Source organism: Apteryx mantelli, chromosome 5, assembly GCF_036417845.1.
Source record: "Apteryx mantelli isolate bAptMan1 chromosome 5, bAptMan1.hap1, whole genome shotgun sequence".
Lineage (NCBI taxonomy): Eukaryota > Metazoa > Chordata > Aves > Apterygiformes > Apterygidae > Apteryx > Apteryx mantelli.
In genome coordinates this window covers 24,366,685-24,390,211 of record NC_089982.1, presented here as the reverse complement: position 1 = coordinate 24,390,211, position 23,527 = coordinate 24,366,685, and the positions used below count along the sequence as shown (strand labels likewise).

The window sequence follows — 23,527 nt, the reverse complement described above, 5'->3', positions numbered from 1 at the left end:
CTTTCAGTCTCTGTTTTAGCATGAATATATTGCATAAATATTGAGATAATTTTTGAAGGCAACCGAAAAATTTAAAGATAACAGCAGCCACAGCCATTTAACCATTCCCACCATCTCCATCACTTTCACTAAAGCCAAACGATTCAAGTCCAGGCAACAACTGATAAAATTTTTATGTCACAAAAATTAATTTTGTAAACTTGGCAGATGACATACACCAGACCTCACCCAGTACCAATATCTGTCTTTTCCCCAAATACAGGCAAAGCTTTAGCTTGGATCTGATCCGCTATGATGAGATCTGTATGAAAAAAGAAAATCCCATGTCAAACTGCAGCTGCTCATTGCTTTTAAGAAGTGCCAATCAGAAAATTTAGCACATTAGCTTTAACATGCTGTGATAACTTGAGAGCAGCCATACTTAGAGCAAAGTGAGGCCATCTAGCCTATCTCTTTGATAGGGAGTGAAAAATAGGTCCTTAGGAAAGAAAATAAGAACACGGAAACAGCACAATACTTTTCCCAAATGGCCTCCAGCAGTTGCCACTCAAAGACTTCCTCAGTTCCTGGGTATTTAGTAACACTCAGTGAATTTCTCTTCCATGAACTTTTCCAGTCTCCTCTTGAGACCACATAATTTTTCGTGTCTATAGGTCATTGCAGGAAGTCAGCCTTAACTACATTGTAACATGAAGAATCACCTCTTCTTGTTTGACTCAGACTGATGCAGTCTCAGTTGATGTCCCTTGCTCCTTGGATCAGAGGAAACTGAACAAGCAATCCGCAGCCATGCTTTTCCAGGCCACTTATTTTATAGACCTCTGTTATATCCCCCTCACTCATCTATTTTCCAGACAGAAGAGGAATGGACTAATTAGTCGTTCCTTATGCAGGAGCTACCTCATACTGGTTGCCTTTCTCTAAATCCTCTATATTTCGCCTACGTTCTTTTTGAGACGGTGACCTAGAACACGGCACTGTTCAGAATGTGGACAAAATTAGGATTTATGCAATAACATGATAAAAATCTATTTTGTTCTCTAATTGCTCACCCTGACATTGCTAACACCTGATTTGCTTTTTCAGCTGCTGCTGAGCTGATGTTTTCGTGGAACTATCTTTTAAAATTCCAAGATCTTGCCTGATGATAGTCAGTTCAAAGCTCATTTTTTTATATGTGAAGTTAAGTTTTTTGGGTTTTTTTCCCCCCATATGCTTCATTTTGTATTTATAAGCTGTCTTATGGCTGCTTAGTTTTCTCAAAAGCCTTTGGTGAGGGAATTTGTTGAAAGCCTTTTGTAAATCCAAGGTCAATCAGATCACCCTTATGCATGTGTTTTTTGATCCCGTCAAAGGACTGCTTTAGGTTTGTGAGGCAGGACTTCCCTTTATGAAAGCCATTTTAACTCTTCCCAGATAAGTCATATTTATCCAGGTGTCCACTATTTCTTATTATAGTTTCTGCCTATTTGTTTGGTATAGATATCAGGTTTACAGGCATGTCGCTTTTTTTTTTTTTTTAAGTGGCACTCTGTAGTCTCAGGTAACAAGGCAGTTTTAAATTAGAGATAGCTATTTCAGTCTTGAATTCCTTTAAAGGTCTTGGGTGAATACTGTGCGGTCTCAATGGCTTCTTGTTTGTTTTGCTTGCCTCATCTACAGTCACTTGTCTGTATAGTTTCTTTTCTTATAATAACACCCATTTGTGATCCTGAACAGTTTTACTATCAGAAGATTTATCTAAAATCTAATTTGAGTCAAGTAGTTCTGTAGTTCAGTTCAGAAGACATTTAAAAAATGCCAGAAGAAGCAAGACCATATTTCATTCATCAATAAAAGAACAGCAGCCATTTCACCTATGGTTTCCTACTGTAGTATCCTAGGTCTAAGGATTCTTTAAAAATGTGGAAAACATTCAACCCATTTCTTAGTAATGAGGAAGGGAAAGAGAGGATATCATGATCTCTAATTTATGGGTGGCATTTTTTGCTGTAAGTACCTAGATGATGCCATTTCCTCCTTATTATTCATTTCATTTTCTTTATCTGATCTTTTTCACATAAAATCAAGATAAGCTAATTCCCTAAAAATGGCTATTTTTAACAGCTTTCTAGTAGATTCTAACTATATCTGCTATAAACAATTTAAGAAACCAAATAATTTATTGCAGGATGTGGTTTAGGCAAATGGGAGAATCAGCAGGAAAAAAAAACAGATTGGTACTTTTTCATTTTGTTTGTTTAATAATTACAGTGAAAAAACACTTGCAAACATATAACTAGTTAAACGGAACAAAAGATAAAATCACAGCCATATCACTTAAGCAAACATGAAATACAGTCTCTTCCAGATGAAGTGAAAATGGTCTCTTCTAATATATTCCTTCAAATTAGAACAAATAAATAAAAAGTGGCTTCTGCAAGCTAAGAATAATATAAGGTTACTTAGCCTATGTTATTGTCCTAAATCACTGCCCAGCAACATTCCTTGTTTAGTAGTACAACTTAATATAGTTGTGTAAAGTAAAAGCAAATTTTGAATGGAGAGGTAAATGCTGTTTTCCCCAAGCCTTATCTAAGTAGAAAAATGCCCTTAACTTTTGTTCTCTTGACTTTAGAAGCAAAAAAACCAGAACCACGTGGAAAGGATTTCATTTTCAGAAAAGGTATAAAATGACAAAGTGAAATATGTTGATGGAACATTCAAATGCTCGGCTCCAGCTAACATTCATTAAGGCTGATTGCATGGGAAAAAATGAAGAGCAATTTCTCTTGTCCTGCAACAGAAATTAATACAGTCCAGATGTTTTGATTGCATGAGGAACTTAGCAGTCTCCAAACTGCAGAGGGATTGCTAACTAAAGGTACAGACATGTAGTGATGAAGGTATTGTAAAACAGTAATACTGAGTTCTTTGTGAGGAGAAAAGAGGACAAAAATACAACAGTTTTTCAGAGTGAGTACCTCGAAGGCCAGAGTAGGAAGCCCTGCCCACACTGATAAGAGATGTAAGCAATTTCTCACCGGTGAAAGTAAAGGCTTCAGATTCAAAACCCTCGTGAGGATTATTGTGTGATGGGTATGATACCAGTTACAAATTTTAGAAGTATTTCTGCTTCAATCTTTTCTTCTACTTCAAGATGCTAAATGAAATATAGTGGAAGAAGTAGAGAAATGTTCTGAATCTGACTCTGGTGTGAGAAATGGCTTTCTTGGAAACATAAAACAAATTTAATGATGTTTTAGAACCTGAAGCAATTCTTTCTCTAAGCTGAAATACACAGGGTTGCACTGTCAAGTTCTGAAAAGCTGCGAGTCTGCAGTCTGCCAAGTGTAAGTGGCAATGAAGAATAATTCTCAATCAAGCTTCTCTTTAAGGGGGGAAGTAATATGCTGTTGTGCTCTGCTAGAAACAGATTACTTTCACCTCTGTACCAGCTCAGCAAAGTTTAACAATGTTTTAGACGTTAAAGAAGGGTCAAAGCTTTGCTTATTTATCTCCCCTACCTCTCTGTTTCCTGTCTTGGATGAGTAATAGTAACTCTGGTCACAAGCAAAACTTTATTAATGCAGGTAGCCCATGTAGAGGAATAAGGATAATGTTTCTCTTGATGGTAGACTTAGCAATAGTCACAATTATGCTTTTCATTATTAAGTTAAAGTACCTCTGAGAGACCTGAGCTGACTGCATATGCAGTTAATATAGATATTGTTATTCAACAGGTGTGTTTTAGTTACAGATCACATTACCATCAGCTATATATGGTTCACTAAGAAGGCAAGATATGAGTCAGCTGAGTTCAGCTGGAAATGGCAAGTTTGCCATGCCATCACCAGAAGGGTATTTCTCAGCAGTTACATTAGTGTGTGTCATCCTACATCCTTGTGGTCGTTTAATCATTATGGTTTTAAGAGCTGTTGTGAGAAAACAGCAGACGAAGCCATTTGGTCCTCCAAAACACAGAAGCTAAGTATGCTTGAGCATTACTGACTATTGATGACACAATAAATAGCAATTCATATAGAAAGATATCTGCTGAAACTCCACATGCTGCCAAATTCACCATGCCAGTATGTAGATTAGTGAAGATATGCTCTCTAAGGATATGTCCAGATGAAACAGGTCACAGATCCTCTGTACCAAAAACCTGTCACCATTAAATACAGTGAGTAAAAAGGTATGGATAGGTTGAGTAAGGAGCCAGGAGTTTGGAGAACAGAACTCCAGTGTCTCTTTGGTCTTTGTCCTACTCAGTCTGGAACCAGTTCCAGATACCCAGGAAATATTTTCAGAGAGACAGATTTTTTTTTTTCTGGGCTCTCAAAGTCTTTTGAGTAGGCTTTTGAATTTCCAGGCGTGCATGTGTGGGCCCGCCATGTCCCAGTAGCACACTACAATAGGAGCTAGACTGGCTCCCTTCCTTTCTCCCACCCCTTCATATTGGTAGACACTTTGGAAGTGCAGGTGATCTTGATGCAGCCAACATGCCTTGCGAAAGGGACCAGTTAGCCGTATGAAAAGACAGGGATTTCAGAATGATTCAGAAGAATCAATGTGCAAAATAGCTACAAAAGGTCCCAGAGATTTTGTTGTGAGGACAAAGTAAAATTCATTCACTACAAGACTTGTGAATATGGACAAATTTTCTGCAACACTGGACTAACTATTTTTTTTTTGTTAAACTTGAAGTAAGGGTTGGAATTCATGTTTTCATGTGTCACTCCACTGCTTTTTTTTACTTATCATTTGGTTTTAGCAAGCAAAAATTAATTTTCCCTCAGGATTTGGGGAGACTCTTAGGTGTCTATCTCCATCTCATTTTGACTCCCAAAAGATGGGATGGTTACATTTTGGCTTCATTTTGGGGACGGGGTGAACTCTGCTAAAAGTCTCTAAAGAGAAAAGAAAACTATTTCTCTATTTCTGAGATATTTTTTCCCCTTTTTGGCAGGACAAGGTCTTATCAAATTCCTCTTAATAGAGCCTACAGGGATCAAAGCTGTATTTTCTGTGCAAAAGCTTTTGGATCTTGAACTGAACAAGTATATAAGTAGGTGTTCTATGTTTATTTTAATTCCTCACTTCTGCCATAATAATTCACCCTGCCCTTTGAATTATCATTTAAAAGTGGAGGTTAATTAAGACAAGACCTTTTATCTATTTATTCATCTTAGGCAGTCAGCTTTTGTGATCTCCCCTCTTCCTACTGAAAGAATCCAGTGCAAACATTTCATGCCTACTTAATTGACTAAACAAATATACCATGCTTAACTCTGTTCTGATGTACTGCAGTGGCATAAATCCAGAGTAATATCATACTCAGTTGGAGAACTCAAGATTTTAAACATAGTTTAGTGAAGAATTAGACCCAAATGATGGCTTAACATGGACCTGGAGATTGAAGAGATCTTGAAGATTTAACATTAGTCTGGTGAATATTCATCTGCATCGTATTTCATATCATTTTTAAAATTTTGTTTCATGTCAGCTAGCATACAAGTTAATTCCCTTTGACTAGTTGCTTTTGAGAAGCACAATGACTGATTACATGCATGGCCATGATCCAGCATAAAAATCAACTATTTTTGCATTGCAATTTAAAGCAGGCATTGTTTTTCACTTGAAAGGCTCATAGGATTGAATTTATCAGTAGTGAAAACAAGAAAGCTAGAAGCAGAGGAAGAATTGTGTTATAATATAGCATGGGTCTCAGGAACCTTGGATTCAGTTTGCACACTTGCAAATTCACATTTAACTTTTGGTCTGGGTCTGTAAACTCCTCAGTGTAACCTTGAGAAATCTGCTTAAACTTTTCAAATACTTAGTGCTTAGTTTGATAGTTGCTATCCTTTTGTATGCTATTCTTTGATCTTTCCTCTGTACTACAAGTTAAGCTTTGTAGAGCAATTTCTAACACTTACTTTATAAACACCATAGGCTGTTCAGTATCTGCCCTGGTGGGTCTTTGATGTTGGTGGTTAGAGCTACAGCATCTAGCAAGAGGTCAGTGCATAAATGTTGTTACAGCATCAGGTTATGTCTGCATAAGGCTAACATTTCCCTCTGTCTGCATCTGGATGGTTCTGTTTGGATTCTGAACAGAGAAACCATAACAATGAAAATTATATACCAAGGACCTCCCTGCGTGAAACCTTACCCCACATGTGAATAACTGCAAGAGATTAAAAAGCACTCCAAAATACCCTCATTCCTGGCTATATGAACAAGAATTCCAACTCTCTGTTTTGATTACTAATTCCTTTCCAAATGGAGCAGATTATATTAGAAAAGTCTGCCCTCCAAAAACACCTTGATGTTTAACCCCTGCTGATCCTATGTACTTTCCTGTTGCGCTGTATCTTCTTGCCAAGAACCAGTTTACACTTCTCAGTTCCTTCTGTCTTTGGCACAGGCTTCTGCTTTTAGGTGATAATCTACTACATAGCTGGTTTTGGCATGGATTTCTAGACAACTGCCACTCTCCGCAAATCCTGAGCAAGCGGTTTTTGTGCATCCAGAGAGCAAATCTAGTCTGCGTGCTGTGAGCTTGTGTGCTGTAGAATTTCGGTCCTGCCCTTTGTCACTTTGATGCTAGGGGCACCTACTCTCCGTTCGTTGGTTTTGTCATTCAGATAAAGTGATGGATTATTTGATTCAATTCTGATTTTCTTTGACTTAATCTTCATTTTATTTTTATTGGTGATGGGGAGGGATTCAGTTAGTTGATATTAGAGTTACCTAAATAGTGCAAAACCAGTATTTTGAAAAATAAATATTCTTGCAACCAGTACTGATATTTTTACAAATAACAGAGATCAATTTGCTTTACTGCTGTGTAGAACTTCTACCATTTTTGCATGCTCAGGTAGAGCATTTTTTCCTCCCATATCAACAGTGGTGGAAAGCAGAAGCACAGTGAATGTTAGCATGAAGAGACACAAAAGTATTTACATCTGAAGTGCTTTCACAGTGATTTTGAAAAGCTGTTTTTCTTATACAATGGATTCACTCAACAGTTATGAATATTCCTCAGTGCGAACAAATAGAAACCAACTTACCCTGCTTGTGATATCAGCCAGTCTGGGAAAGGAAACAATATCACATGAGTTACAGTAGGCTATCAATTATATGGAACAAATACAACCTATAGGAGTAAGAATATACTTGTAGTGTGTTAAATGGTCACTACCACTGGCTGAAATGGTACTGAGCTGTTAACAGGGCAAATGGAAAAAACAGACTATGTAAATTCACCCCATGTTTTCCAAAGAGAAAACAGAGTAAATTAATCAAATAGGTAGTTTGCTATGAAGAGTTTGCCTGCTTCTTGCTCAGATATGGAGTTCCTGATTATTATTTTTTTAATTATGATAGTACACTTACTTGAGTACTTTTGTATAGCAAGATTCTACTAACACGTGGATATTACACGTGAACAGGAAATATTAAATGAAACCCAATGAAAGCAAAGCTACCTCAGATGCCTTTGAATATAGAATTGAAGTATAATTGAAATGTACATTTGAGAAATTCCACATATAGCAAGCAAGCAAACAAACCTGGAAGAGTTTGTATAACATTCTGCTGTCCTTTTGCATGCTGTTACTGATGGTTTAATGTTTATTCACAGTGCATTGTATTTCATCCATTATCTGTTAGATTATAATGAGAACATCTTGTATCTGTTTTTATGTTAGCTTGTTATGTAGTAATTATAACACAGTAATAAAGTCTGTGTTCTCCTTAAGAACTGGTAGTTTTTACAGTACTAAGTTGATTTAAAAAAGAGAATTGAAATTCCTTGAAATATCATAGCAGTTTTCTCAGCATACTGAATTTATCTCCTGTAAATTTTCCAATTCAGCTTGCCAGAATGCTGATTTCATTAGAAAATCAAAATAGCAACGGCCAGTGAGAGTAAGCAGAGGAGCCATGTTTTCAGATACTGAATTGAATTAGCCAGAAAGTCCTTTTTAAAGAAAGCAGTCATAGTCAGTTTTCTAAGGCATTTTCACTTTCATAACATTTGACTTGATGAGAACTTACTAGACGTGGATTCTAGAGCATTTTGTAATTATTCCTGTTTTACTGAGTTTCAGGGAAAGAAAGTGGCTTTAGCTACGAAATGCCAAGCTAAAAAGAAATCAGGTACCCTATTCACAAGACCCAGGGAGTGTCCTAGGCAAATAATAGCATTAAATACTGTTTCAACTGCACACCACCTTTCTTCTGTAAATGTAAATTTCTGTTTTGCAAATAGGCCATTAAGCTTTCCCAATACCCTTCAGAGAGGCAAGGAACCTTCTCTGTGGCAGTTTATTTTTGCCCCCGGGGGAATCAGGGACTGTAAAGGTAACAGGGTCAATCATTGTGGATTTACTAGTTGTCAGTGATGTTTAAACTTAGTTAATGATATTTAAACTTAGTTAGCACTTGATCTTGCAAAAATGGTAAGGAATTAACTCTTCCTTGACTGTGACCCCAAGCTTGAGCTGAAACAGACCTGACTATAGCTGAATAGGTATAGTAGGAAGTATCTATTAACACCAGTTATTTAAGAGAAAAAATATATAGCAATGAATGTATACCTAGAAGTTCAACATTACTGTACTATTTTCCCTGAATAACAGCAGCTATGTCAGGATAATATTCTGAAAACCCTTTGCTATCTGTGTTTTCTTTTTTATATAGGACAGTGTTTAAGGGGTGTACTCTAATAATATGTTCTAATTGCTATAGAGATTACTTAACCAAAATATCATTATTCATTTCTGTTGTAACCATATTTGTTTCTAGTGTGTTTAGTGTTTTATATTAGAAATGCAACTGCATGAGTCACAACACTGATGAATGTGTTTCATCTTACATTGGAGAGTGCTGTTTCTGGAAATACCACATTTTTAATCTGACCTCACAGTCACATTTTTTTCAGAAAAGTATAATCTCTTCCATATATGATTGCTTCTGTTAAAAAGTCTGTCTTTGCTTTCATTTTAAACAAAGTTTTTTTGTAAATATTCATTTTCATTTTGCTTTTAAAGTGCTTTAAACTGTAAACTGTTCTCCATAGATCTTAATTATAACAGTAGACAAAACATTAGAGTTTAGTGATTATATGTAAGCAAGACAAGAAAAGAAAGGCATCCTTTTATATAAACAGCTTTTAGGACCCTTTTGATGTTGTGCAAAAGCAAACCTGTTATGTCTACAGGAAATATATATGAAATTAAGAAGCCAGTATCAACAGAAAAGCCTTTTAAAATATAGAATATTTGGAGCTCTGTGAACCATTCCCCATCTTCCCCTCCAGAATGGTTTAGAATGTACTTTGATACAAGGCGATCATATAGTGCTGAACTTAACTACAAATACTTACTGAAGCTTAAGTTAACACAATTAATGTCAACTGTTAAAAAAGCTGCGGTAGGGCTAACATCATGAGAAATACCTGTCTGTATCACAACTGCATCATAGTGGTCTGATTCTTACTGGCAGCTTGTGCTAAAGTCATATTTTAAGGACATCCGCTAAACGAAAAGGTTAGGTTAGGATTTAGGTTTCCCTAAATCACGCATTGTCTTAATGCAGTGTACTATGACATACAGATATGGAGTTCTGCACACTTTGCCTATCAGGAGCCTTTATAGAGCCCCAGTAGTAATTTCAGGGAACAGATAAAATCCCAAATGATTAAAATCATTGGAAAAAATAATTGAATGTTGATGTCCCAAAGATTTGAGTTAGTCTTTTACAGAACCGGTATTGGTTCTGTAACCAATAGTCTCCCAAGTTGATGGGAGGTTATTTTGTTTCGGAACTAAAAGAGAAGTTTCTAATGAGAACTTAAATCAAGAGACATTTTAGAGGCAGAAGTTTTGCTATCTTTTAATCTAGATTAAAAAGCATACAGATTTAGACAGATTCCTCTATTTACTTTACCAGTACTACCACCAAATTAGGTTTTAAATGTATGTAATCACATTAGTTTTCAGTAGCATTACACAGGTACAATTTTAGGATAAACTGATTGCTAAGGAATGTAATTTAACTTGCAAGATCTTCATTACTGATGATGATAGACAAGAAGAAAAAAAACCTGTCTGATCTCAGATCTTGTGATAAAGTTTGATTAAAATGATTCACGTTTTCAAAGTGACACCAGTTTAGTAACCCTGCAATGTCATTTTTATGAAATTACTTTCCAGACCAGGAATGCACTTAAATCTTGAATGATGTTTCCACATTTTTGAAATTGAAGAACTCAAAATTACTTCTACTGTTTACAGCTGAAAGCTGTAAATATTACTTGTAGCTTCAAAATATCAGTACTGTAATGTGCTAGTGCCTTCTGTCTCAATGTTACGTGCTGAAAGAACAGATGTGGAGCTGCTTCCTCTAGGAAAGAGGCATCTTGATCCGTTTCCAGAGTGTGCCTAAAACAGGGGAAGAATTGACAGTGGCATAGCTTCTCTTTGCTGTCTTGTGCTGATCTCATCTTTCAGTTTCACTAGAGCTGATTTCAGAGAGGGAGAAATTGGGTAGGAAGTGTTCAGTGGCCAAGCAAGTGCAGGGCTCTGTGCTGAATTATCCACAGCTGCTTACTGTTAATAGCTGCGAGCTAGACACAGCTGCACTGGTGGGACAAGAGATCGGCCCATCTCCACAACAAAATATGGAACGTCCACACTCAAAATAGCAGTTTTTTCTCTGAGTGGCTTGGGTTTTCAGAAGAATTTTTCATAACTGAAAGTAATTGCATGTGTCTGTGTAACCAGCCAAAGAGAGAGGGACAACAGGTATGTCTGAAACTACAATACACCTGTGACGAAAGATGCGTTTTATGCCTTGCTTTTGAAAGGGTCACTGAGAACGCTGCAGTAAAAAACACAACTTAACTGATACTTGTCACCTCATGGACTACATTTTTCATTCTGATTAGATAGATGTGTGAGATTTGAAAAGTTTTAGCAAATTTTCTCTGACAAATCCAACAGTAATGGTTCCAGTAATGTGTAAAGAAGCAGCTCCTGATAGCAGTATAAAGACAGGCCAAGAGTCGTTCCTGCCCACTTTGTGTTGCTTACTGAGATTTCTTGCAAGCGTAAGAAAATTCTTTCATGAAAGTGAGGCCCCTGGGTACCTTCATTTTGACATATATTTTAAAGGCATTGTGGGTTTTTTTGAAGAATTATTTTGTATAGTAATGCATGTTTTGACAGTGTTTTCTGAGCTATCCATTACTGAGATTTAGCTCCATTTACAAATCATGTAGAAGTGTTTATTAATATTACTCTTAAAAGCTTTAATGTTGTGGATCAAGCACTCAAAGTCTAAGAAAGGATATGAAGCCTGGATTCCAGATACATATGAGTTATGAAGCTGTCTTTAACTGTTGGCTTTTTTTTTTGCTAATCCTCTGCCACTTTTTTTTTTCTGTCTTTATTCCCCTCCCCCCCAACCTTAACTCCAGGTCAATGATTGTTTGTTTTTGGATTGGGAAGCACAGTCACTTTACCAATAAGTCTTTCGCATGTTACTACATGTTTCTACTTTGTTAAGTAGAAAAAGATTGACCCTATGCTGTAACCAAGGTAATATCTGTAAATGTACTTGAACAGTAACTAAAACCAGAGTTGGCAAACAAGTAAAGTACCTGCATCATATTTCACACTTTTTAATTTTGCCATCTGAATATCTAAAAATATACATTGCCACAGATGTCTTTTAAAGCATATATAAGAAAAAGTATATTTTTAGGACTTTTTTATGTTTAAAGAGGAGTTTCACCACTCTTTATCACAGAAGAAAAAATGTATCAATAACAACAATTATAAGCCCAATGTACCCTGTGTATGGGTCTCCAGTCTACCATCAAGTTACTTCTGATCCTCCTCTTTGGTAAGCCAGCTAGACTGAACCACCTGAGTCCTGCCCTCAGCGGTTCTCGTAGCTCTTTTCTGAGCCCTTTCCAGTTTATGAATTTCCTTTAGAAAGCCTGATCGGCGCCCCTGGCTTCCTCAGCTTCGCTGGCGCATGGCGACAACGTGGCTTTTCGCCGTCCCGCTAGGTTGCGTGTCTAATAAGCAAACTACGTGCGCGGCTTTATCCGGGTGGCTTCTGCGCAAGGCCAGGGGCTCAGGCAGCCTGTCTTCGGGGCGTCGCCCACAGCGCGACTTTCCCCAAACGCCAGAAGGCCGCACGCCGAGCCTCCAAGCAAGGCCTGAAAAGAAGCGGAGTTGAAAAGAGCACTTCGGACACCGTTTTCCGAGAGGCTCAAAGGCATCCTTTTCCCGCCCCGCTTCTCGGCTGAAAGCGGAGGGGGCAGGGCGCGGGGAGCTGCGGCCCGCCGCGGCCGCACTGCCCGTCGCCCAGCGGCCCCCCGCCCTGCTCCCTCCCCCGGCGGCGGGCGCCGCGGCGGGCAGTGCGCAGGCGCCGCGGCGGCGCCGGGCGCGCTCCCGGGCGGCCTCAGACGTGGCACTCGGGTGAGCGGCGCGAGCGGAGCCGCGGGAGGCGCGCGCGCACGCGGGCAGCCGGGCGGGGGGCTGCACGCGGCGCCCAGGTAACGGCTCCTAACGGTCCCAACGGTCTGGGGGGTGCGCGCCGGCAGCGCGGGGCGGGCGGCGGGGCTCGGCCGTCCCCTGCCTCTCGGGGGCCGCCCGGTCACGGGCTTGGGGAGCGGCAGGCGCTTTCGGGGCGGCCGGGGGAGTGGGGCATCCTGCCGGGACGGAGCCGGCGGGAGCCCGCGTACATCGGCACGGGGTGCAGGTACTTCAAACGCGCCTTACTGTTAACCGGAGCGGGCAGACGTGTCCTGCGCAGGGCTGTGCAGCTGCGCCGGGAAAATAGAGAGCACCGTTATAGTGACTTAAAGTTGTCAGTTAATGGGGAAGCAAGTGATAACTGTTGGCAGTTTTTGCAGTGAGTTGGAGGAAACTTTAAGCTTATGTTTTCATAGCTTTTTCTGAAATGCATGTTATAAAAATATGATGTGAAAGTCTAATATGTGTAGCTATATTCCATTCCATATGTGTATCTGCATATAAATACGTGCGCATACACCCCAAACATATTATTTGTCAAACTGAGATTGCAGCATGCATTGGTGAGGGACTGCACCTCTATTTCTAGATTATACATTACTAAGCACAGTGTCTTAGAAGAAATTATAATGTTAATAGTTCTCTTTCAGTTAGCTGAGAACATGAGCCTATATTTTTAACTGTTATCCTACTTTTTACACGCACACAGTGGAGTTTTATATCTTCATAGAGATACCAGTGCAGTAAAGCATTGCATAGGTATAGTAATCCGCTGAAAAAAGATCATAACTTGTTTTGTTTCATCAGTAAGTTAAATTGTGCTGTTAAATTTCAATGAAACGGGTGTGAAGTAAACTAGTGTTAAGGGAGACCAGGAGAAAAGGTTTTCTTGTCCTTCTGTTTAGCAACACTGGTAGTAAGCACACCCAGTAAAAGATCTTGGCTTAGCAGTTCTTCTAACCTTTCTTTTGCGATTTCCACTATGATTCTATATGCTTCTTGTTAAATCAAACCTTCCTAGGTGATCAGTTTCTGTTGATATTTTGGGTGCTGTCCAAACCAGTTTCACTGCATGTTTGCATTTGTGCATATCTTGAAAAAAGATTAAATATGCTCCATGTCAAATAGAATCTGGAACCGAGTTCAATACATTTATATTATTTGGTTTAGGGTTAAGAGTTCCTGTCCCTCTTCAACCCAACCTCTGTGTGTTTATGCTGTCTGTGGGAAGTTTGACGTGGCAAGACTTTTTTTTTTTTTTTTTTTTTCCTCCGAGTGAGCTGTGGAGGAAGTATTCCCCCCTGGATGCTGTCACAGCTAAAGGTGCCAGCTGTTGCAGCTGCCTCAAAGTGAGCATCCCTTTCTTTATATAGATATAAAATGTATATAAGCATATGCTAGCGAGTAGGTAATTTAGTGCTGATTTTCTGTCTTATGTAGGAACTAAAGCTCATGCTGCCACGTCTTTTCTGCTGGGGAGGGAGAGTACGGCTGGTAACCAGAAGCTGTTCCATGTAGACATTTTTTTCTTTTTCTCGCGCTTACCTCGTTAGCTAAGAAATAGAAGACAACTCTCTAATTTGTCATATCTGAAACACTTTAACACTTAAAAATGTCTTAGGCAATTGGGAAATTTTATGCCACATTGAGGAATGTGGCTTAGTACAACAGGCAATGTGTGAGGAGGTCTAGGACCTGTACCCATCTCAGAGTGATTTCCTGTCTGACATGGAAAATCAGTAAAACTATTTTTTTCAGAAATGTGTGTCTAATATGAAAAGCCTAGAGATGGGTTTTCTGGTAGGGGTAACTTTTTTCTACTGATATGTGCCAGTGCAACATGAATTTGTCTGCTGTGTAGTGTGATCTTGGAGCTGCATCTATTTCTGAGGTGACATCAGGCAGCTCCTGGAGCACAATTCCTGATAGAATTTCATCCAGTTTGCATGCTTGAAGATCACTCCATGATGCAACCCAAAGCAGGTCAAGTAAAGATGGCTGGGAGAGCTATTTCAAAAGAACACTTCTGTTGTCAAATAAAATGCTAGTTTACATAGATGTAGCTTTAGCTCTTTGGGGATGCTTGACCTGCATACTTGGGACTTGACTTTGCAGAGGCAGGGCTTGCTGCTCACTCAGAGTCTGGATCTCCTCAGTATTCCACAAAACAGCTTAATTTGGGCACTGGTAAAGTTAGTGGAATTTGTTGTTGTTTTTGTTAAAAATTTATTTTGACTTCATGTTGGATTTCTCTTTTGTGTAGAAATGAGAAAGTTACCTATGAAGGCTGCAAAGTATACAACTTCAAGAACTTTTCTGATTTCCTGATAGAAAGTGCTCCATATCTGAAAATTAATCTTACGAAATACAATAATTTAGTTTAATATTGTAGCGTTCTTTAGATTTTTAGTCCTAACTTTAAATGATTGCAATTACCAGGATACCTGAAGTTTCTTTTATCCTACTTAGCAAAATCTGACTGCAACAAACAAATGAAATGTCTGCGAATGCTCTCATCATTAAAAAACTTTTTTTGAGTTGCTTCTCAAATTGAATTCTTGGGTTTTGGGTTTTTCTTCTTTAAAAACAAAACAAATCAAGATGTGAAAGCTTAGAGAAAAGATGTATGGTAATAGCAAGGCTGTGCTGTGGCCATACATCCTCAGAAAGTGCATTGCTGCTTATATTTGGAGTCCCTTGAGCTCGGTTTCATCACGCTGCAGGTTCCCTTAGTAAAAAGACTGCTCAGGCCTGGGCAGATAATGCAGAAGAAAGCTGGAAATAGGGTCTCTTTCTATCCTGTAATTTATTCTCTGATGTTTTTTCTGTCCTGCCCCAGTCTGCTTTCCTGTGAGCAGGAACTAGCTGTGGAAATTTATCAGGAGCAGGGCCAGGTAGCAGAAAACTGGATTGCTCAGTTGAGTGAGAGTGGCACTTTGACATAAGTGATAGATGTGTCCCTTTGCTTCTTTTGGTGTAAGAAAAGTTGTGTGGCAATTACTGTAGTGGATTTTTTTTGTCATGTTTAAAACTGAGCTTTAAAAAGGGCCAGCATCTATCATACAGTACTTGTGTAATGGGGATGGATTTGCAACAGCAGTGACTGTGCACTTAGACAGACAGTGTAATTTCTTACCAGCATTGAAAGCATGGAATGCTCCCTCGCTTGCTTGAGATGGGGCTGATGTAGAAGGTGTGATGAAAGCTGGTGCCATGTTCCATACCTCCTCTAAAAGAGGGCAGGAGAATGAATTGCTAGAGGAGTCTTGTACTCTGGCAACTGTGCCTTTCCTGATTTTTCAGGAATATCTGGTATTTCTCTTTGGAATACCTGGTATTTGGGGAGTGGGACTCGCAGTCTGTTTTTTCAGGTGTAGAAGTCTAGGTTCTACCAATAAAGAGAGCAGTTTGAGAATTTCCTTTGAGTTTTCTTTTCCACCTATACTTCCTTCACTTCAAGTTACTCTCCATGGGCCTGGGAGAGGTGAATCCTCTTCAGATAAATTCAGTGATTTGTTTAAATTCACGCAATAAGATTGTGGTAGTGTTGAGAAAATTAAGCAACCAGACAATCAAACAGGCAAAAACATATTCTCCTGACTTACAGGTCCATTTTTACCCTCAAGTCTGTCTACTGTTGTGGAGGGGGCAGGGGGACACAGTTCTCAGCCTTTTAAAATGCATAAAGACTAAAGAATAGTAGCAGGTATAATTTCCTTTTTTTGCAGATTCTTAAAGAGGATCCCCTACTTGGAATGAGAGTATTGTCATCATGAGTCAACAAGGTTATGTTGCAACTCCTCCATATTCCCAATCCCAGCCAGGGATAGGAGGCTTTTCTACAGGTTTTGGACCACCTACTTCTTCACTTCTTTATGGGCATTATGGGGACCCTAATTCCTCATACTCAGCACCTCAAACAGGTATGGAGTTTGCTTAAAATGCATTTTGAGAGTCTACTTTTCTATGAAGGTCTTTTATATCTCTTCCTGTTACTTGTGCTTACACAAAATGCTCTGTTTTACACTGCTAGTGGAACAGTATCCTGCACTAGCTTTAGCCATGTTGTTGCTGATGCCCTAAATGTTGATATAAGATGCCTGGTAGTAGGAATCTAACCTTTGTGTGTGAATTCCATTGTCCGGAAAGCAGTAAGCACCAGTGCTTAATGATGTATTATGATTAACATCTAATGCAGACAAATACAAAAGGAGCAGTTCAGTATTCATTTTGGGAGTAGAAAAATGTTTCTGAACTCATGTGTGTTATTGGCAAGCAAGCTCTTCAGAAATGAGTTGCATTCCTGACCATAGGACCAGTGTCCTAGTGGCACCAAGTTCTTGAGCACAAACTTGCGTATGAATATAAGCTGGTGGTTTACTACTTAAGCTCATTTACTGAATGATATATTTTGGGGTGACAAGTTGTAAATACAATCTAGCTGCCTCCTAGACACATAGGAGACAATTACCTACTATCAGGGAGGGCAACTTGGGTAGCTTTTATAAGCAAATGGGATATTTGGTCTTTATGTCTCAGCATAGTCATCCTACAGATAATGTAATTGATATCCATCAGATAAACATGGATGTTACCGACTCTCCTTTGCTTTTTTTAAATTTTAATTTACTGATATGTGGCTTCGGGTTTTTCAAGAAAAAAAGTGGTTTCTGAGAGCACAGTGTTGAGGCCCATTTTTTCAATAAGTCATACTGTGGCCCCATTTCAGTAAAGCCAAAGAGCAGGTACTAGGCTTGCAAGTCAGGGCTGTGGAAAACATCCAAAGAGTAAGGTTTCCTGTAAGTCTGCTAATATACCTAGGCAAAATAGGGATGAAAGAGAGAGGAACCATCTAAATGTTTTGTCTGATGTTCTAGACAATAATTATAGTTAAAATAGTAAAGATGTCTGAATTATTCTCTAAGGCATCTAGAAAAAATAATTTTGCCTAGTTTCTCTAAACTTCTTACTAAAGACTGCAGGAGTTGTGTTACTTTAATCCAAGGCCGAATATAGTCAGAACACAGAACTACTTCTGTTAATTGGCTTATTAGAATACTTGGGAAAAATACCAGTTTTGACAGCAAACAAATTTTTGATGTTGTAGTAATTTAAAGGAAAATAATTAAAGAAATACAGGTTGAAAAGCTATCTATTCAACACTTATGTTTACATAAATTGTAATCTCTTTACAGTCAGTGTCTAGATAATTCTGCATTAAAAACCATTCTTAGCATAAGTTTACTGGTTCTATGTATGCAGGCAATTTTTTAAAGGTTTTTCCAGGTTTTCTTTCTGACTGTTTTCAGAAAGCAAAGGGACCTGTTGCTTCTCCCTAAAAAGGTGAGTGAGTGGTAGGGAATTTCCAGTATCCCAAGCTGAATTGGAGGGTCTGTTTCCTTATTCTTGCATCTTCATTACTGTCCTGCTTGTATTCTTTCACCAGAAAATTACTAAACTACTATTTCCTTCCTTTTTAACTATGTCTTCTTTTTCATATTTGCTTCTATAGCTGGCCAGAAATCTGCCCTTATTCCTACAGCAGGACTGTACATTTGTATTTCTTGATGATCTTGTGCTTTCTTACAGGAAGTACTTTTTGTTTGGCAGGCATGTCGAAATCAACTGTACCTTTTGGATCTTCAGCTCCTGTTGGACCTCCACCACCTGGTGCACATCAGTTCAGCCAGACCAACCTCCAAAACGGGCCCAATACACCAGGGCAACAGCCACATAGGTGACTTCACGAATTAATACATGAGATCTAAGTTGTTCATTCTCTTTTTCCTCTCTTTGGCTGCTTTGCTGGCATCCAAGTATCACATCCCTTCTACCTTCAGCAGCTCTGACTTATTCCAATTCTGAACTGGAGCATCAAGTTCAGTTCCCTGTTACTTTAAGCTGCCAGATGGTACAGTGCAATCTGTAATCTCATTAAGTTCCATTTTACAGCAAGTTAGGTCTTTATCATGGGTTGGTTTTCTTTTTATTCTTTCTGCTTGAACTTAGACTCACTGATTAAAAGCAGCAGTAAGGTGTTACAACTGCTGTTTGTTGTAGGAGTTGCGCTTCTTTTATTCATTTTCTGATGTCTTAATTCTCCTCTGTTGTGAGGTACCAAGATGATGTTATTTAATGATTAACAGTTGCCAGTGAGTTTTGACTAGAAGCTGGTGCATGTGTGTGTATCTGTAGCTTTTTCCCTATGTTAGGATGTCTGTGGTTCAGTGTTGTGGGATCACAGCCAAGGCTCCGTAGGGTATTTTAAAGATATTTTATAGTGCCATAGTCTTTGAGATTAGCGCCTGCTGCCCTTTTGTTCAAGTCTCTGATTGACTGACTATGAAGAGTTTACCTGAAGTGGTATTGTCCTGCCTCCAGAGCTCACAGGAAGAAATGAAAGAGAAGGGAGTGGGACAAAGTAAGAAGGGAAGGGAGAAACTAGAGACAGGTAGAAGATGTGAAAGGGAGTCTTGGAAAAATGATATGAAGGGATGTAAGGAGAGGGCAGAAAAGCTTGATTACAGTGATATGACATAATTTATATTTTAGGTGGTTGTACATGGGTAGATACACTTAACTATCTTATTTAATTCTGTCAATTGTTAATTATTTTGCTGTCCTCTTAGGAGTGACAAAATTAGAGTTTATGTATGTATAACTGTTTTTGTGAACTTGATGCTGTTTAACAACAGTCTTGTTTTAGTTGATTGAAGTCTTAATCTGCCTCTGTGCTTTTTAGTTGTTGTACAGTTATTTGTGTTCAAATAAAGCCATATATATGTTTTATTAGGCATCAGAATAGGGAAGCCTGTTGTCTGTGTGTTATCACTGTGTGTAGAGGACCCACAGAGACTGGTGGTTCTCTGTAGAAGACAATGTGTCAATGCGTAGGGAGAAGTGGCTGTTGTCCTGAAGACCTAAAAATGAGGAATGGAAAAACAGGGTGAAGAGAGTTGAGTTGACATGACCAGCCCAGCAAAATGTTGTTTCTCTTTCCTAGTTTCCAGTCATCACCCTGACAGCTGCCTGTTTACTGTTTTCACCTGATCTTGTTTTATTCCCAGGTTACTGAGAGCCAGGAAATTTCCATAACAAAATTTCAAGGAAAGTGAATTCTACTTCCCTTAGTATACGTAGGACCTTCCTCAGTTTTAGAAATGGTTGTAGGGAAAGCAATGTAGATCTTCTGTGGAAGACGGCCTGCAATCTCATTTTTCCAAAATGTATATAGAGTCTGGTAGAAAATATCTTTACAGGTTATATGTGTGTTATCTCTTCCTTTTGTCCAGTTCTTTTTCTTGCCTTTGTGTTTTCCTATGTCCACGCAGTAGTTTTTTCTGACCTTGTGTCTTCCTTTTCCCCTGACTACTGGGAACTCCTTAACAGTCTCCCTCTTCATTTGCCTCACTTCACAGAGATTGTCTTAATGTTCATCCCAATGTCCTCACCCATTCCCAGTAGGGAAGCTTCCTGTATAAGCATGGAGAGAGGTTGGAGTGATGTGGTATGTTCAGAAGCTTAGATTTCTTGATCACCAAGCTTTCATATAGTTACTACCTCTCTCTCTTTGCCAAGGCATACTCGCACTTCTTTGTTTCTAATAAGTATGCAAAAAAATCATATGCTGTCTTTTTTAATTAGTGTGCATTCTCTCTTCATGGCTATTTTAACAAAAATATATTTTTTATGATCAGAAGATCAGCAAACTTTAGAGTCTGGCCCTCCTAATTAACTGTTTCCGCATCACCCTGGAGAAGGTATTAGGCCTTCTGGAATTGTTATTGGTTGCTGTAATTCTCTGTATAACTGCACTAACTTCTCCCTTTAGGTTTCAAGGCCCTCCACCTCCAAACTGTACAGGATCTTCCTATCCTTCCTACAGTCATCAGTCACAACCAGCCTATCCAAATACTGCATCCAGTTCGTCTACAACACAACTTGCTAACCAGCTCAACACCATGCAAATAAATAACTATGGTAATTAGTTTTATCTGATTTGATTTACTTTTTCCTCAATTAAAGCTGTTAAGATTATGATAATTAGCACTTTACTGAACTTATGTAGAACATAAAATCTTTGACCATTATCATTTGCTCAAGTTCTTAGATCTTTAATTTCATCCTCTTACTTAAGTGAATGCCTTTGAGTTAGTTCTGAATTGACATTTGTTGAACCTTCCAGAAAGATCAGTTATCTTATCAGTTATTTCTCATAGTCTTTGTTGATCCTGTCAGTAACAGGCAAGGCAAGAGCAATAATATGCAGATAGGGCTTGTTTTCCTCAGTTTTTCAGTGTTTCTCTCTGTTTTGAAACAATCTTTTTCTTTTCTTGTCCAAAACTTATAATTTAGCTTTTTGTCTAAATTTCACTTACATTTAATCTGGGGTTAAAACATCTCAAAACTAAGCCATGAGGTAAAGACGTGATTGTGTGATTCTTCTGTGTAAATTAGACTTGCCATCACTGATCTTACTTTTTATGTTATATCTGCTTTTCCTGAATATTTACTGAGGCCTGATCAAATTTACTATTCAACTGAAAAGGAGTGGAATTTAGTTAGCATCTTGTTGTGCTGTGACCAGCACATTTAGGAGGATGAATTTGTTTGAATTTGAGATCGCTTTTGTGGTCGATATCATTGTAAGATATGAGTAGAGATGAACTTTTTAGTTCAGGATGCACTGATAATTACATCATTGTTCTTGCCCTGACTTTACAAGTTGTTGATTCGAGTTGAATGAAACCTGCATAACTACTGGGGATCTGGCCCTCTGTTTGTACAATTGCTTGTGAAAACTTACACCTTCTTCATCTTATAAAAATTAATTTAGACTTGAATTCAACTTTGGTGTACTGAACTGCAAGTATGCAATTAAGTTAGACTGTTTTATACAGGATGAAATGTGGCCCAACATCCCTGCAACACTTCATGATTTATATTATGTAGAGCAAAAAGAATTAATTTGTTTCTCTGCCTTCAAAATATTGCCTTCAGTAATAATTATGTAGAACAGAATATTTTTGCTTATCTCATTACATACTGGAAGTTTCAGATACCCTTCAGACCACTGAAGATATGGGTTCTTTAATGCTCTGCCTCTGTGTTGGTTAACTGTAAGCCTAAATTTTTTAGACTGATTTTGCTTAACTGTAAGCCTAAATTGATGTAACTTGGCAGATTGCTGAAGTTCACAGCTTGTAAAGCTAATGGAACAATGTCTGTTTGTACCAGCCGTGAACCTGAGCTTGTGTTTTTTTTATGTGAAATTCTTGTTTTTCAGTTAACATGTCTGAGTGGAGATACATTTCAGTGTTTTTATATTAATGTATTAGTACTTTTGTTCCAAACTTATTTTTGGTTAGGTTCTTAGCTTTTCTGAAAATTATTTTACTGTAGATTTTTTGGGAGAAATTTGACTAAAAATGTAGATATCGTAAAATAACAAGCATTTGCAGATTGTAAGACTCAAAGAAATATTTCCAAAGTCCTATTATTTCCTATTGGAACTAGATTCTTATAAAGAACTAACTATTCCTCATCAATGTACAGAAAGTAGTCCCCACAAGTTTCATCTTTTAACATCAAAACCAGAAGGTGGTTGTAAATCAGATTAAATGAATGGATTTACCTTCCGTTAAACCTTTCAGTGAATTGCAAACAGCAAACTAACAAAAATGTGCCACATAAGAGAAATTGATTATTAAGTCAAAAGGAATGTTACTTCATATTATGAAATTAAATATTATTTCAAAAGCAAATAGCGATTTATGTGTATTTTAATCAAGTATTGATTAATCAAGTAATCAAGTATGACCTCCCTCTCCCCTTCCCCACCCAGTTTCAGGTTTTTATTGAAAATAGGGCCACAGGGAATAGTTGGACATTAGAATCAGTTCAAACTTAAGCTGTAAAGTCAGAATTGTTACACAAAAAGGCATTCAGAATTCCTGTAATAAAGCATTATCAATACAAGATGCAATATTCCCGTACACATTGCAAATGTATGGAATTAAAATGGATTACCTTCCACATGGTAGGTTGTTGGTTTGGGCTCGTTTGACATATGGCTTCCCGCTCAGGTCCTGGTGCTACTCAGAGCTCTTGCATGTCTTCTGGGCATCCAGCATCTTTTCAGGGTCCACAACCACCACCACCACTGGCCCAGCAGCAGATGGCTTTACCACTTGGATCACAGATTCCTCCACCAGCAAATAATGTAAATGGCCTTTGTGCTCAGCCATCGTTGCCTCCAATGGCCAGACAAGATGGGATCCCTGGATCTGGCCCCCCGAATGCTAACTTGCAACAGCTTCCAGGACAGCCCCCAGGGCCTGGATATCATCCTCAGCAAGGTAAGGAAGGATGTTTGGTATCTAACAGAAAACAAAATGTGGTTTGGGAATCACTGGTGAACTGCAGCCAGTCATGGATGGCGTTTTACTGACTTGGAAAAATAAAAATTAATTCTCTTTTTAGTTGAATGGAAAGATTCCTGTTGTCAATCAGTGCATTTAAGGCAGGCTCTACTTTTCCTCAGAGGTTCAGCATTCTGGAAAAGAATGTAGCAAGAAGTAGATTAATTTGGGTCAGGAGCAGAATTATTTGGTTGGTAATGGGTGAAGGTACAACATACTACAATAAAGAGTCTTTTATTAGCCAAAAAGGTGCAGGGTGCTCTCCATTTTATAGTACTGTCTGCCATCAGCAGCTTTCAGAAATGCTTTTTATAGCAATAAAGAGTTGTAACTGAATGCAAAGAATGTGCTTTGTTTTACCTGATGCAGGTAAGTAAAACAATTAGCTGGCTTTTTAGTTGTCAAACTAACTAGACCAGTTTGCACTGACTGATGTTACTGGAGAGGTTCTCGATAAGGTAATAATCTGGACTGAGTAGCCGTGGGAATCTCTCCTAACTATCCTACTTGGGCACATACCTGAAAACTTTTGGGTCCAGAGTTGTCACACGCATTTTTATGTTTACT

The 23,527-nt window shown here is 38.5% G+C and overlaps 1 protein-coding gene across 2 annotated transcripts in view; it reads left to right on the top strand.

Moving 5' to 3' along the window:
- Window positions 1-12,470: 12,470 nt before the first annotated feature.
- The window catches only part of SEC24D (SEC24 homolog D, COPII coat complex component), a 56,320-nt gene continuing 45,263 nt past the window's right edge, over window positions 12,471-23,527 (top strand). The window contains exons 1-5 of one of the 2 annotated variants that reach the window (XM_067297648.1): window positions 12,471-12,559; window positions 16,268-16,462; window positions 18,150-18,276; window positions 20,371-20,519; window positions 22,625-22,897. In XM_067297648.1, the coding sequence (XP_067153749.1) occupies window positions 16,312-16,462; window positions 18,150-18,276; window positions 20,371-20,519; window positions 22,625-22,897 (700 nt within the window). In that variant the 5' untranslated portion in view covers window positions 12,471-12,559; window positions 16,268-16,311. Of the gene's footprint in view, window positions 12,560-16,267; window positions 16,463-18,128; window positions 18,277-20,370; window positions 20,520-22,624; window positions 22,898-23,527 lie in introns of both variants that reach the window. The other variant, XM_067297647.1, reaches the window with a different exon arrangement.